Genomic DNA, 14,894 nt, shown 5'->3' with positions numbered 1-14,894 from the left:
TAAAATTGGAAAAGAGGGTCTGAGACCTTAATGTTCATATAGCAGTTATACCATGTGATATGATGAGTGATTCTCCACCTTAGTCTAGTCTGTGGTGTTCTGATTTCTTGCCCGGTGTAATTTTATAAATAAAAGAAATATTTTATTGGTAACAAGCCTCATTTTCTTCTTGTTAAATTATATATATATATATATATATATATATATATATATATATATATATATATATATATATATATATATATATTATATATATTTTACACACACACACACACACACACACACACACAGTGGTATCTCGGTTCTTGAACTTAATTGGTTCCGGAAGACAGTTTGAAAACAGTGTTTTCTCATAGGAAATATTGTAAATGTGTTTAATTGGTTCCAGCACCCAAAAATATTTACCCACAGTACTCATATATTACATTGTATAGTGCACAGTACAATCCCTACAGCACAGGACAGAGCAAGCACTATACAGTACAGTACATTATACAGAAGAAACATTCAACAAAACCAGCAATTATAGTACAGTAGTCACCAACTCCTCACTCATCCTTTACTGTATAGCGTCCCCCCCATCCAAGCACTGTAATGTATGGGAGATGGTGGTGCACTGACTGTACACCTATTGCACTGTATATGCACTCAAGCAGTCTTTTACAATACTGTACTGTATGTGAAGCTTCACCAGTGCTAAACTCACCAGGTACAACCCACGATCCACACTTGCAAAAACGTTCAGATACCGAGTACTTCAAGACTGGGGGCCTGAAAAGTGTTTGAGAACCGTGCAAAAGTTTTAGAACAAAAGCAAACTTTCCTTGAAAATACAGTTTTAGAACTAAACAGTTTGAGAACCGAGGTATCACTGTATATACATTTTTTTTTCCCAACCAAGAAGAAAATGGAAACTCAAAAAACGGTTTCCATTTTTCCAACCAAGAAATGTTTCCTTCAGCTGTTTTTTTTTGGTATTTGGAATGTTTTTGAATCACCTTTATAAATCCTTTTGTCAAATGGACTGTTTCCTAGACTACAAATGCTAATATTTAATATGTAAATCAGCTGTGTATGTGAGTGGCCAAAAAAAAATTAAATGCTGTGACATCACAATACAGCAGGAACTGCCTTCTCAGTGGCTGGAGTGCCACTTGTGTATTGTTTTTACAGAACCCCCTGCTGCGCAGCATTTTCTTTTTATTTGGACAACCCTTTTTAATTTTATACCTGTAAAGATTAAAGGTGGCCATGCATCTTAGACTTATGTAGGCCAAACCCCTGCTCACGACGGATTCCGTTGCTAATCTATGGTGTATGGGGCTGTCCCAATCAACCACCGACAGATGAGGACAGTGGTGATAGGGGATGGCCATGAAGAAAGGTCACAGCTGAAAGAGATACGCCACAGTTAGGGCGCTCTCACTGCAGCTTACCCCTCTCTTCCCCATAGAAAACACAGGTACATTTGGCTATGCTGAATGTTCCTGTGTATGGGAAGGACAGGTGTCGGGCGACATATTGGACGGCTGGATAATTCTTCAGCCCTCAATTATTGAAAGTGTATGGGGGGCCTTAAGGATGTAAAATTAAACTACATGTGAACTGACAGATTTAATACATTTCAATAGGAAAAAGAGAGCCACATTTTAGATGTTTTTAAACATGTACAACAGATGGTTTTATTTATTTTTTTTACTTTTTTTTTTTTTAACATTACACAACTCAAAATTAGTCCCCAAATGCAGTGTGTGAAGACAGTTTTATAATTATTGGCCAGTCTGTATAGATCATAATACTGTAAAATATATGTCACGCTCCACACCTACTACAAAGAAATTTCTTCGCTGCTGACAACATATGTTTTAAATTGGAAAAATCCACCGGATCCTGAGGATCAACTGTTTAAACCATGATTATTCATCAATGGTTTAAAACTTGGCCTTAAAGCTGAAAGAAGTCTAAATGTGGCCTACCTTAGACAAGCATTATGGGAATTACATGTGGAGATATATTTCAAGTTTAGCAGGTTGAAGAAGCCATTTTTAGAAATAAAGAGAACAAGCAAGAAGCGTGCCACTACACACTACATTTAATGCCGTTAGAGGCTACTGAGATGTGTGCCATTTGCTTACAATCCTGTTTTTCAATGTTTTCTCCTCTTGAAAAGAAACTTTTTTGTTAACACATAATGCAAAAGGCACTATGAGAACTAGTGGTTCTGCTTAGGACTTTGTCCACATTGGCATTTGGTGATACATGAGGTTGGTTTGGCTTTTAGTCATTTCCCATATAATAAGGATAGAGAGACAGAAGAAATCAGATTCTACGCACACATATGCATCATTAAACGTGCTTTACAGTGCTAATAAGGAACAGTCTCTCCATGTTTCCTACAAAGTGTCATTAGCCACAGGTTAGGGTCTGGTCAATGTCTCCGGCGATAGATCCTATTAAATTTGAAGTGACAGAATGTCTATGAACTACTGGTTCATTATTTCTATGTACACTGGCTATCTGTATGGTTGCCCACCCTAGTTACAATAAATACCATTGTAGAATAAAATTAATAATCCTAATCCTATTGAAACACAACCGATCTATAACAAACTAAAGGCTGGATGAGCAGAAGAAAGCAAGACGTATGTATATCCATATTGTATAATAAATTAAATGCACAAAGTCCTATTCCAGTTGAAGTTCCATTTTTAGCTCTATTGCTCCTTATTCTATGCTTGGCGCATAATCAGGAAGGAAACTATTTCCTGTGACTCTTTTATCTAGGAGGGGTTTTCCCATCTGGGACAGTTATAACATATCTACAGGCCATGCAGTAAATGTCTAGTGGATGTAGTGTTCCTTCCACTGAGGTCCACACATCAAAGAGATGAATGTGCCGATTTCTCCATCATCTTCAATGGAACTTTTTAGAAGTCTCACTATTCATTCTCCTTATAGATGCAGGAACCAGCTACCACCTTACCAGAAGGGTCAGGGGATTTCTATGCAGTGTTGGTCTTGAGTTTTATCCTATTCCTAGGTTATTTAAGTATTTTTGTGGGATCAGCTGTACTTTGGAATGGCCTATTTTGTATACCATAACGTACTGTTGATTCAATGCCTTTTGGTATAAATGGGTAATGGCCCACAGCAAGAAGATGCAGGCTCACAGGGGTAAGGAGAGTGCATCTGGCATCACTAAGTTGAAAAGGGGCCCAGGGAGGCAGTACATGATGCTGCCACTATGCTGATACTGGAGGCAAGTGGCAAGATGGCTTGACATCTTATCCTACCACTTGCGCAGTCAGTCAGCCACAGAGACACAGCGAGACACATACCAGGGGATTTACCTGCTGCCCTTATGGGCCAGCATGAAACATCTGTGGCTTGTCCTGTGGCTATGCTGTAAACTGTCCAAAGCTGGGTTTATCCCTTTAAGACTGCTGTTCGAAATAGATGAAGCAGCCACTTCCAATCATGTGCAAAATTAGCTCTCCGAGTTGACAGGACTAAGAGATGAGATTATGTTTTCCAGCAATAAAATGTTCCACAGTTTAATTAGCATTACTAAAAAATGCCATCATTCCAGATATAAAGGCTGCACAGGAAATAAAAAACACAGCTACATGATAAATAAATAATGAAGACACGTTTGTCCTTACAGAGGACACAATACACACTGCTCCTTGCTACTGCATATTAGATTACAGAGTATTGCTATGTGCTGCTGCTGCTGCTGCTATTATCCCCACCAGGCTACTAAACAGACACTTTACTATTTGATCTGCCTGCCCATAAGGATTTCACTTTGATAAGTAGACTTTTACAAAATGGTTAAAAATTGGGAGCATGCTAGTTGAACGCAGAGGCTCTCATTTTTAACTCCTTCCTTACCAGTCTAGCTTGTGCGCCATTCTGGTTTTCCTAGAGCACCGAACAAAGCTGTTTTCATTGGCACTTGGAAACAGAACAAGTCAGATAAATTAGAAAGGCTACTACTACAAACTGGTTAACCATCTCTGATGGTAAAGAAGATTGTTACCTTGTGTCTATAATATAGTAGCGAGGTATTCGAAAGACACTTGTACAAAGTGATCACTGGGCTGATCTCACCCATCATGTTGAAACTAAAGACCTTCTGATGCTTTCTTCAGGCCATTAGTTTCATCCCGTTTGTTCAACCCTTGCTCACATTAGACAGTGACAGATCACAAGACAATGATACAATCTGATGAGACCACAAGGGATTGTATGGCACATTTTAAACAGTGTGAATCAAGAACCTTTGTTCTATTCATTCATACAAAAAAAAGCTAAATGTTAGTAAAAAATAGACATATATTATTCAGATTTAAATTAAATTCATTAACATAGCGCTTAGATATAATGAACTTGCCAAATAGTTATGTGAAGAGGCATATTTACAATGAGTCCATTTTTTTCCCTCCGCAAAATAACTGTGCCTTTCTTTTATGAAAACCTACTCATGCTGAAGCTGTATGCAGAAAATAAACAAATGTTGCTGCTAAATTCAGCTAAGTAAGACTAGAATATGCCATCACGTTAAGACTGGTGAGGGTCCGACCTCTGCGACCCAAACTGAACTTAAAAATAAAGGGGCCATAGTATTGATTCAAGTCTGTGGCTCCCTTACAGTCCCTTCTTACACATTAATGTCCTGTCCTGTTAGATGGCAAGGAGAAACCGTAAAAGGGACTGTAGAGCTGAACCAGGCCTTAGGTCTCAGAAATGGGGTAGAGAACCCCAATTATAGTGGGATGGCATATCCTAGTAATAGGTCATCACTTAATAACATGGGGATACCCTTTTACTACTTCAAATATTTGCTAAATATTGTAATAAAGAAAACATGGGCGATGCAACACCCAGTTAATGTGTTGGAACAAGTCAGGCTTAACATGCAACATGGCGATTTTTGCATCAAAAAAATGTTGTCATGTACCGGATTTGGAAAATTTTCCATTTGGCAAATGTGCAATCTTAAAGGAGATATTTACAAAGATATTTGAGAATTGTATCAAACAAACAGAGCTGCTGGAAACCAGGTGATTTATTTTCTTGCTTAGTAGTCTTCTGTCTATGACTCTGGCATGTTCTACCCCTTCTTGATTCACATTGGATAAAGAAAGGAATGTCTGCTTGCTTATGCCTAAAATGAAAAGAAAAGAAAAAAAAAATGTTTAAAACGAAAGTAAATGTGATATCAATATTTTTTTATAAAATGTGCTATTACTCCTGCTCTAACATATGTGAATTTTTTCCCCAGTATCTCTCAGGGAGTGATGTACTCATAGGGATGCATTTAAAGAGACTGTCAGTAGGTTTATCTAAGGGTAGCATAAAATAAAGACAGAGAAGCTGAACTTCCATTGTTGTGTGCAGCGGACTGGGAGATATCCTCCAGAATAACATGGACAAGTAGTAGTCCTCTCCATTATGTTTATGAGCCCCGTAGTCCTGAATATTCATGAGCAGCAGAAAACTCCGCCCACCAGCTGCTGATTGGCAGTTATCTATCCATGCTGTATATAGGCAGTCAACTATCAATCAGCAGCTGAGGGCGGAGGGAGCGGTGTGGCAAGAATCCTATTCTCCTACAAATCAGGAGAACAACTGAACAGAATGCTATAAGTAATACATTGTTCTGTTCAGCATTTCTATCACTAGTTTATGCTGCCCTCATTTAAGGCAGCATAAACTTAGTGACAGTTTCCTTTAAAAAAGCAAAGATGGAATTTAGTAGCTGAAACCTTTTCAGAATAGCACAGAACCAATTTAACTTGAATATAAAAATCATATTGAAGCCGCTGTATGACCTCATACCGTAAGGGACAGTACTTCACATCTCTAGTTACAAAAATGTTTGGAATATACTAGCACAATTTCAAAGGGATTTTATACTTATATGCAGGTTGTGCTCAAAGATCGACTGCCTTCACTGAATGTTAAAATGTTACAGGGGAAAAAGAGGCAAAAATGTTCTGCTCTTGAAAGATTAAGGAACCCTTATAAAACCACAAAAATATTTTGAGACATTCTTGACAAAACATTAATGGTCGACTGTTTTACTCAACAAGTATAACATTAGATTATCTTAACTGTTATCCAACTCAGAGAAAAGTTTAGACTTATTAGTGAATAGTAGTAACCATGAAGGACCACCAGATACACCTTAAAATAGTGGAACAGTTTGTATTAAAGGGTTTGTCTAAAGAGAAAAAGCGTCTTGCCAGCAGGAAAAAAAATGCAATAATATGGACATACTTCAAAATATTTAAGCCAAAGCATGCATGCAAGCCCAATTCAACCATCTTACCAGACGTTATTGTGCCACTGCACTTGTATACTTCTTATTTGGCTGTGAGGATGTCACACATTTGGATGATTGGTCTACTTGTGTATAAGTATACTACTGGGTAGAACTCGAATCACTCCTAATAAAGGGTTAACTGAAATGCGTACAGGAGTGTTTGTCTACACCAGTGCTGTTTCTTCTGTTGTTCTGCTCAACAATGGAGCAGGGAAAAAAAACAAAAAACAATGGTGCCCAACACCCACTGACTTTCAAGAGGTTGGCCACTTTATAGTAAAAAAAATTGTGTGTAGTATAAGTGTATTTACATTACCTCACAGAGCTAAAATTAGACTCCCCTCCTCCAGGCTTTGCTGCCTGCACTGTGGCGAGTCTGTCCATAAGATGGCCGACATGGAGGAACATGTAACCATGCCCCGCCTCCAGTGTCCTCCACAGGTATATACAAGCTCATTGGTGGAGACTGGGGGTGGGGCATAGTCACATGCTCCTCCATGTCGGCCATCTTATGGACAAACTCACCACAGAGCAGGACAGTACAGCCTGGAGCAGGGGAGCCTGATTTTGGCTTTATGAGGTACACATGAAGTTGTTGTCAGTAAGTGCAGTGAGTACATTTAATACTGTACAGTGAACTATTTTACTATAAAGTGACAAAGCTCTTTAACGGGGTTGTCTGGTTTCCATAATGGTGTCTAACATTTCACATTTCACTTAGCAAAGCATGCTGCACTATTTTGTCTGGTATTTTTAGTAGAGCCTGGAATGGAGGAACCTAACAGAGACTCCACCGCATGTGTGTATCCAGCCCAAGTGTCACAGGATCAGCATTTACAGGAAAATCTTTAAAACTGGATCTTTCATTACAATGAACCAATGAGTGCAATAACTTAGCAGGTTCTTATACATAACCCTCAGAATGCTGACATTATAATACAAAGGTACCTTGGTTCTCAAACTGCTCAGTTCTCAAACTGCTTGGAACTCAAACTGTACTTTAAAGGAAAGCTTGCTTTGGTTCTCGAACTCTTGCTCGGTTCTTAAACACTTTTCAGGCCCCCAGTCTTGAAGTACTCTGTATCCAAACATTTTTGCAGGCGTGGATGGTGGGTTGTACCTGGTGAGTTTAGCACTGGTGAGGCTTCACGTACAGTACAGTACTATATAAGACTGCTGGAGTGAATATACAGTACAGCAGTAGTACAGTCAGTGCACCACCATCTCCCATACTATACAGTGCTGGGATGGGGGGGGGGGGGACTCTATACAGTAAAGGATGAGTGAGGAGTTGTTAACTACTGTACTATAATTGCTGGTTTTGTTGAACATTTCTTGTTTATAATGTCCTGTACTGTATAGTGCTGATCTGTCCTGTGCTGTAGGGATTATACTGGGCACTATACAATGTTATATATGGGTACTGTAGGTAATTATTGGTGGGTGCTGGAACCAATTAAACACATTTACATAATTTCCTATGGGAAGACACTGCTCGGTTCTCAAACAGCCTTCCTGAACCAATTAAGTTCGATAACCAAGGTACCACTGTATACAGCAAAGAAAATCACTTTTAGGGTGCCTTCACACCTACCGTATCGCAGCAGAAAATCCGCTGCGTATCCGCAGCAGATTTAACTAAATGAATGAACACAGCATCAAATCCGCACTTACAAATCTGCTGCGGATCCGCAGCGGATTTGACAGTGCGTATTTAATGCTGTGTTCATTCATTTAGTTAAAACTGCTGCGGATCAGCTGCGGATCCGCAGCGGATTTTCTGCTGCGATATGGTAGGTGTGAAGGCACCCTTAAGTAATTTGCTACATCTTTGTATGAAATATATACAGGATACCTCTGAAGGTTACATGGTGTCCTTTATATTGGATCAACAAGTCCTTATGATTCTGAGAGTGTAAAATACATCATTACTGACCATAAATATTTAGCACTATAAATAAAATAAAATAAAAAAGAAAGAAAAGAAAAAGATGCAAAATGCATTAGCTCTCTATGGTATAACATGACGTGTACTACAATGGAAACGGCAAATGATTAGGTGGTAGATTAGCATACAAAGCAGCAAACAGCTGTCACTGCAGGGCAAGAAAGTCCCAAGCTACGAGATGCCATGTTCCTGATGTATAGATCTAATAGTAATTCTAGAGGGCTAGAACATTAAACATTTTATGGCATTTAACACATCTACCAATTTAACCTTCAAGATCTTTTGAAGGAAAATCCATGGAAACCGAACTGGAAAAAAACATATTTCATATAAAATATTATATATATATATATATATATATATATATATATATATATATATATATATATATATATATATATATATATATATATGATATAAATGGAACTTCAAATACATTTAAGCAGCTGGCTTTTTCAGACTTCATTACCAAGAGGTAGAGTCTTCTAATTTAGCTGAATTTATCCTTATGTTCTTATTGAACTTACAGCACAGTCTGACTTTTTTTTTTGCAAGTGATTAGGGAACTTACCTTTAGTACAAGAAAAAAAATCTTGTTCTGTGAGTTGCTGCCATACTTTCAGACATGTTTCGCACTTTGAGGTAATTGACGAAACCTCTAAAGAACAGCAGAAGACCTAAACACACACAAAAATATATATATTAGATTTTCAAGTACCGTATTATTATGCAAAAGAGGAGAAACAGTGAGGTGACTGGTGTACTAAACAGAAAAAAAATGTATCCAAAAGACATTACATATGAATAATAGGGTCAGGAGTGATTCTGGATAAAATTACTCTATTCTAATCTCAGACAACACCTTTAAAAGTCATACGATATTAGAGAGAAAGAAGTTATTATTTTCCTTCTTCTAGAAACAGCAGTATATTGTTGTCCACATGCGATTTCTAGTAAATAACAACGGAGAAAAAAAAAATAAAATACTTATCTAATAGTTATAGTCTAATATCTTCCAAAGAGCGCAAGTTTAGAGGTATCCCTGTAAATTACTTTCTTTGTAACCTCTATTTATTGAGGAAAGAAATCTAGTCAAACTCACATCTTTCCACCTACGCTTCCATGAAGAGGAAAATAAAGCAGCTGTTATCAGGAATTACCTTCTTTTTTCTTAAAGCCTAACACTATAGTAACTGTAAAATCTTTCAAAACTTCAGAAAGGATCTTGAGTACCCTAGAATTTCCTGGAATATACTTAAAGCGATACCATAGTCAGCTAATCAGACCCCCAATCCGCAGGTACCATTCGTCTGCTAATCAGAAGTCCTTCTCGTTCATCTGTTTCACAACGCGCCTAATGCCTTATTTTGGCTAAAAACTGATCTTTCCCCAACAGCGGAGTCAATGAGACTTGGCCTAGGGAGTTTGTGCCCTAGGCCCGGTACGGCTCTCCTTCGTTCCTTCTCTGCTCTCCTCCTCTTTGTCACGCCGCCATCAAGTAGGTTGCATCATCATAGCACATCATCAGTAAGTTGCTCTATAGGGATGAATGGGACTGGATCCGCAGCGGATCCAGTAGGTGTGAAGGCACCGTAATACAGGATGTGCAGCTGACAGCTGATTAAATTAGGGGGATGCACAAACAATCTACCTACAGTTAGGGTGGTATTACACGGAACGATTATCGTTCGAAAAATTGTTAAATCGTTCGGATTTGAACGATAACCATTTAGTGTAATAGCAGACAACGATTAAACAACCAACAAGAAATCGTTGGTCGTTTAATAGAATTTGTTTTTAATAGAATATGTTTATCGTTGATCGTTTACAAATTGATTGTATGTAATAAGACGTTGTTTGGTCGTTTGCAGTAGCAGCGAAGGCAGTGGCGACAACAGGACAAATGCAATAACGATTATAAGTAACGATCATCATTCCGTGCAATTGGGTGAATGATTTCAGATCATTCGCCATAGTGGTCATTTGAGTTTGTTTATCGTCGTATTTGTGTAATAGTACCCTTAGGCCTGATAACGTAGCCCCATGAAAAAGATCAGTGCTTGTTTACTAAGCAGCTCACACCATCTAATACGGCCACACACCATCTATGTTGAATGCTAAGGCCATTGTCATTTCTTGAAGAAAGGACACCTCTTTTTGTTTTCTGAGTACGGCAGATATAATATTAGAGTCCCTTCTATATGTGCATGGAATGTGAATACCTCTCTCACATACGGCTGGGCAGATTTAATATTCAGTAGTTGATTCCGTCATTTCTCCGAGTTCTGCAAGGTCATTTTGCACTCTAGTCGCGTTAGAGCATTTGCCGGCAGTTTCTAGGACAGACATTTGAGCTAGGAGGGAATCGACTTTTGCCAAGCATTGCCCTTTGCATCTAGTGCCTAAAGCTATTAGTTCACCTCCGATAAAGGCTTTGTGTCTGGTGTACAATGTTTCATTCCTATTACACCCTATCAAGTGAGACCTGTAAGACCTCAAAGTGACAAGGGTTATCAATTAAACTTTAATTTAGGGACTGGATCCAAGTTCTGGGAAAAAAAGAGAAATTGATATGGACACTGGGGCATGGTCAGAAAGGGTAATTGAGCATGGATATAGTTAGGGATCAGAGTCTTTCAAGTAATTGTGAATTATTTCCAGAATCAACACAATTTACAGCATGTGTCACTGGAATACGGCTTTATTGCTGCAGTGTCTCCAGCCCCTTTAAGTGGTACTCTGGAGAAATAAAATTGTTTTCAAGTCAACTGGTGTCAGAAGGTTATACAGATTTGTAAATTACATCTAAAAAAAAATGCTGTTTGCTGCCACCTCTGCTCACGACAGGAACTGCCTGGAGTAATCATAAATCCCCACAGAAAACTTGTGGACACTTCCTGTCATGGACAGAGGTGGCAGCAGTCGTAATTTAATAGTAGTAATTTACAAATGTGTACAACTTCCTGACACCAGCAGATTGGAAAAAACTATCTTTTTCCTTCCAGAGTATCCCTTTAACAATCGTCCCCCTGACATGCAACACTCCAGTTCCTCTCTGATGCTTATTCCTTGTAAACGGGTGCCCTATTTTAATGCACCAAATCTTTATAATCACCCTGCCACTGCTCTACTCTATATACATCATTAATTATGGATATCATTTGCAATTCCTACTTTCTCAAGATAGCTTCCTACCAGTCTGCCCTATGATCATCCATTCCACACTGTGCTATGCTTTGATTTTACAGGATGCACAGCCAGATTACAAAATAGGATGGAAAGAAAGACCTACTTAATTCCCATAGCTTTCTTGTGGCGGTACATCAGAAGAGCAGAACACTATACCTAGCGTATGGAACATCTGTCATATGCATTATTTAACAAACCACATTTTGAGGTCAGGATGATTTTGAGGTGAACTGATCTTGTCTTAACAGGAAAGGCATGTTCAATAAAACAGGTCTCTTTAATGACATGCGGTAGGAAACGCCACTTAGGATTTCTTTCTATTGAATGAAAAGGACTTTTGTTTTCTTCATAAGCTTTATTTTGTTAGACCAAGGGAAATGTGTGACTACTATAATGATAATGTAACCACTAGAGGACACTGGAGTGGGCTGGTAACACATCATAAGCCAACAGATTTCTCCTTCTATGCAATACATTGGTGGAAAAAATAACAAAAAATTATTTTTTTTGTATTAACTACTGAACATACACTGGATGCTCTTTCAGAATATTACATAGCATTTCTTCTGGAATAAAGAATATAAACTTCCTTTAACCCCTTAAGAACACAGATATTTTAGTCTTTGCATCGGAGCACTCCAAAAGCTGTCATTTTTGTTTATCTGTTGTCTTTGTTAAAGAAGAGGGCTTGTTTTTTGTGGGACAGACATTTATAATAAAACAATATTGAAGTAGATATAATGTAGTGGGGGAAAAAAGTATTCCCAATGAGTGCTATAAATGAAAATTATTACTCGGGCTGATACAAATACTATGGAACTGTGTATTTTTTTTTGTAGCTTTTACTTCTACTACTTTGAAGGATTATTAAATATTCTTAATTCATTTTTTTGGAGGACTGGATAGCCTAAAAGCAATTGTATTTTATTTGTAATAGCATTCAATTACTGTAATACCTCTCCCGCAACAAATTTTAACTCTAGTATTTATTATGCATTCTGTGAGCCTACCTTAAAGGTTACCCCACTAAAAGATCAATTTCTTTGTGGAATTTTGGGGGGACACCTCAAAGTGTTTTTTTTTCTCATTCTTATTTATTACTTAAAAAAAAATAAAAAAAGAAGTGTTCGTGAAATATTTTAAAAAAAGTTTCCAAAGTTTGAACTGATCAGTGTCTGGGTGCAGCGATCCTAACTGATCACTAGAACAAGGGTGAAGTCGTGCTCAGAGAAGGTCTATGGAGCTTGTCTTCTGCAGTGTGGAGAGAGACTAGGAGAGAAGCTGAATGCTTTGTCCACTTGTTCTAATGATCCTCACGGGTCACCCAGACCCTGGCCATCCTAATTTCTGATATGTTTGACATGTGAAAAGTATTTCAGCACTTTAAAATGTTTATTTAACCATTAATTAGTTATGTTTATATCTAAAAATGTCAGATTTGTGAATAGTAAATCTACCCCACTATACAGTGATACCAGAGTCAGCATTGCAGCATAACTGGACAGAACTGCTTTTAAGGACTCTTACAGCTATGTGACATCTAAAACGTTTGTCAAGGAGCTGAATCACTAAAGAGCTAAAAGAGCAAATTGCAGAAACAAGGGAAGAGCTTTTAAGTGACTTACTAAATTTCAGGCATTTATATTTACTGGCAGATTCCTGATTTCGGGGACAAGAACCCTTTAAGTCAATTGCAGCAATATGGTAAACAGTCATTACCATAAGAACAGGAGTGCTGGCGACCACTGCTTATTGAGATGCAGATTGCACATGTTTATAATGGAGAAAGGGAATGAAGAAGATCGGTTCCTTTTATTGTAATGGCCGTGGATAAGATTAGAAACAGGTGCTGGTCAGACAGCAGATTACAGAGGATAATACAATATTTCCCTAGTCATCACAACGTGGTGTCAAGAAGTTTGTAAAAAGTAATCTTGTTAAATGCGAAGGATTGAAAACTATTATTTCCCCTAGTAAATATTCCAGAATATATTTTTGGAGTGAAGCTGATACAGCGGATGTGCTGTGATCTGGAAGCATGAAGGCTTTTACCATGCCTGGCTGAGCATGGCATAATGTACTATGCATTTCAAAGAACAGTTTCCTGACTAGCAGACACACCACACAGCCTTAGGGGTCGGTAGCGATCCTGCATTTCCATGAATGCTGTTTTAGTATATGCCAAAGTAGGAGCTGCAAAAAAAAAAAAGTCTAAATCTAAAACATAGGCGTGCTGCAAGCAATATATGTCATACAGAAAAGAAACAATCTAGAAATCTCCTCAATTTAACTTCATATTGCCTAACAAATGTGTTTGGCCTGCGGTGCTTTGTATAATGCATAGGCCGCTCTCCATAGAAAAGCAAATATGTTGTACGCTACATGGCTTCTTTAGAAACAACAGCTAAAAGGAACCAATAACTATGAATACTTGTGTTAATAAGTCAGGTTATACTGTCCAGCAGGAGAGCAGAAACCTGATGGATTCTCACTAATAAGGGGGGGTTGTTACCTGCATCCAGCTTTCCCCCTTTTTCTATCTGTATGGTCATGGCAAACGGTTACCGCTAGAATCATGTAACATTTCAAAAAGCAGAAGAAAAAAAAACAACACTCACCATCAAGTGTTCTTTAGTCTTTGACCGCAGGAAGCAGGAAACTCATGTGAAACATGAGCCACTAACCCAGCAATGCTGTCTACACTACCCCTCTGCCTGTATATGCAGTTTTTTATTAATTAAAGAACACTTGTTGGTGGCTTTTGTTCCCCTGCTCTTTGGAATGTTACATGATATGGCTATGTTCACACAACGTACAGACAAAAGCCGTTATTTGGCACTCAAAAAAGCGGCCGTTGTATTGAGTGTCAAGCGGCAGTTGTTGCATTAAAAATTGTATTGAAATCAATGCACAATAGCCAGAAATAATTGACATGTCAATTATTTCAGTGGACGTAACAAATGACGGCCATTGTTCACTACATCGTGTGAAAAAGGGCCAATGTTTGCACTGACTTTAACACAACACATACCACTATTAAAAGAATGGCCATTGTTTTAATTGAAAAATACAGCTATTTTTTGTCATAAAGTGACCATTGTGTGACTATCTTTAAAGCTGAGCATCACTTATTTTGGAAGTAAGAATCCCTGAATGGACTTCTACCACATAGAATGCTGTGTTGATATATATGATAGTTCCGACTCACCCTATGACATGAATTATGTTAACCACTAGAAATTGTCCATTTTTTTTTTTGGGGGGGGGGGGGGGGGTGGAATGTGGTATAGAAATGTAAAAAGTTTTCAGCGGTCAAGCAGCAAAAAGAGGAGCACAACGGAACAATTTTCTCCCCAGCTCACCAACATCTATAGACTCAGAACCCAACCAACAAAGCAGATCATAAGGCAGCAGTAATCGGCATCC

The 14,894-nt window shown here is 38.2% G+C and overlaps 1 protein-coding gene across 2 annotated transcripts in view; it reads right to left on the bottom strand.

Annotated features, from left to right (window-relative positions):
• Positions 1 to 5,056: 5,056 nt before the first annotated feature.
• NDFIP2 (Nedd4 family interacting protein 2) overlaps positions 5,057 to 14,894 on the bottom strand; it is a 75,792-nt gene continuing 65,954 nt past the window's right edge. For both annotated transcript variants that reach the window (XM_069970668.1, XM_069970669.1), the window contains 2 exons: positions 8,851 to 8,956; positions 5,057 to 5,170 (listed from right to left, as the gene is read on the bottom strand). In XM_069970668.1, coding sequence (XP_069826769.1) covers positions 8,853 to 8,956 — 104 coding nt within the window. In that variant the 3' untranslated portion in view covers positions 5,057 to 5,170; positions 8,851 to 8,852. The remainder of the gene's footprint in view (positions 5,171 to 8,850; positions 8,957 to 14,894) is intronic.

Source organism: Dendropsophus ebraccatus, chromosome 5 (genome assembly GCF_027789765.1).
Source record: "Dendropsophus ebraccatus isolate aDenEbr1 chromosome 5, aDenEbr1.pat, whole genome shotgun sequence".
NCBI classification, from domain to species: Eukaryota; Metazoa; Chordata; class Amphibia; order Anura; family Hylidae; genus Dendropsophus; species Dendropsophus ebraccatus.
This window is presented reverse-complemented; position numbering and strand designations above follow the sequence as displayed.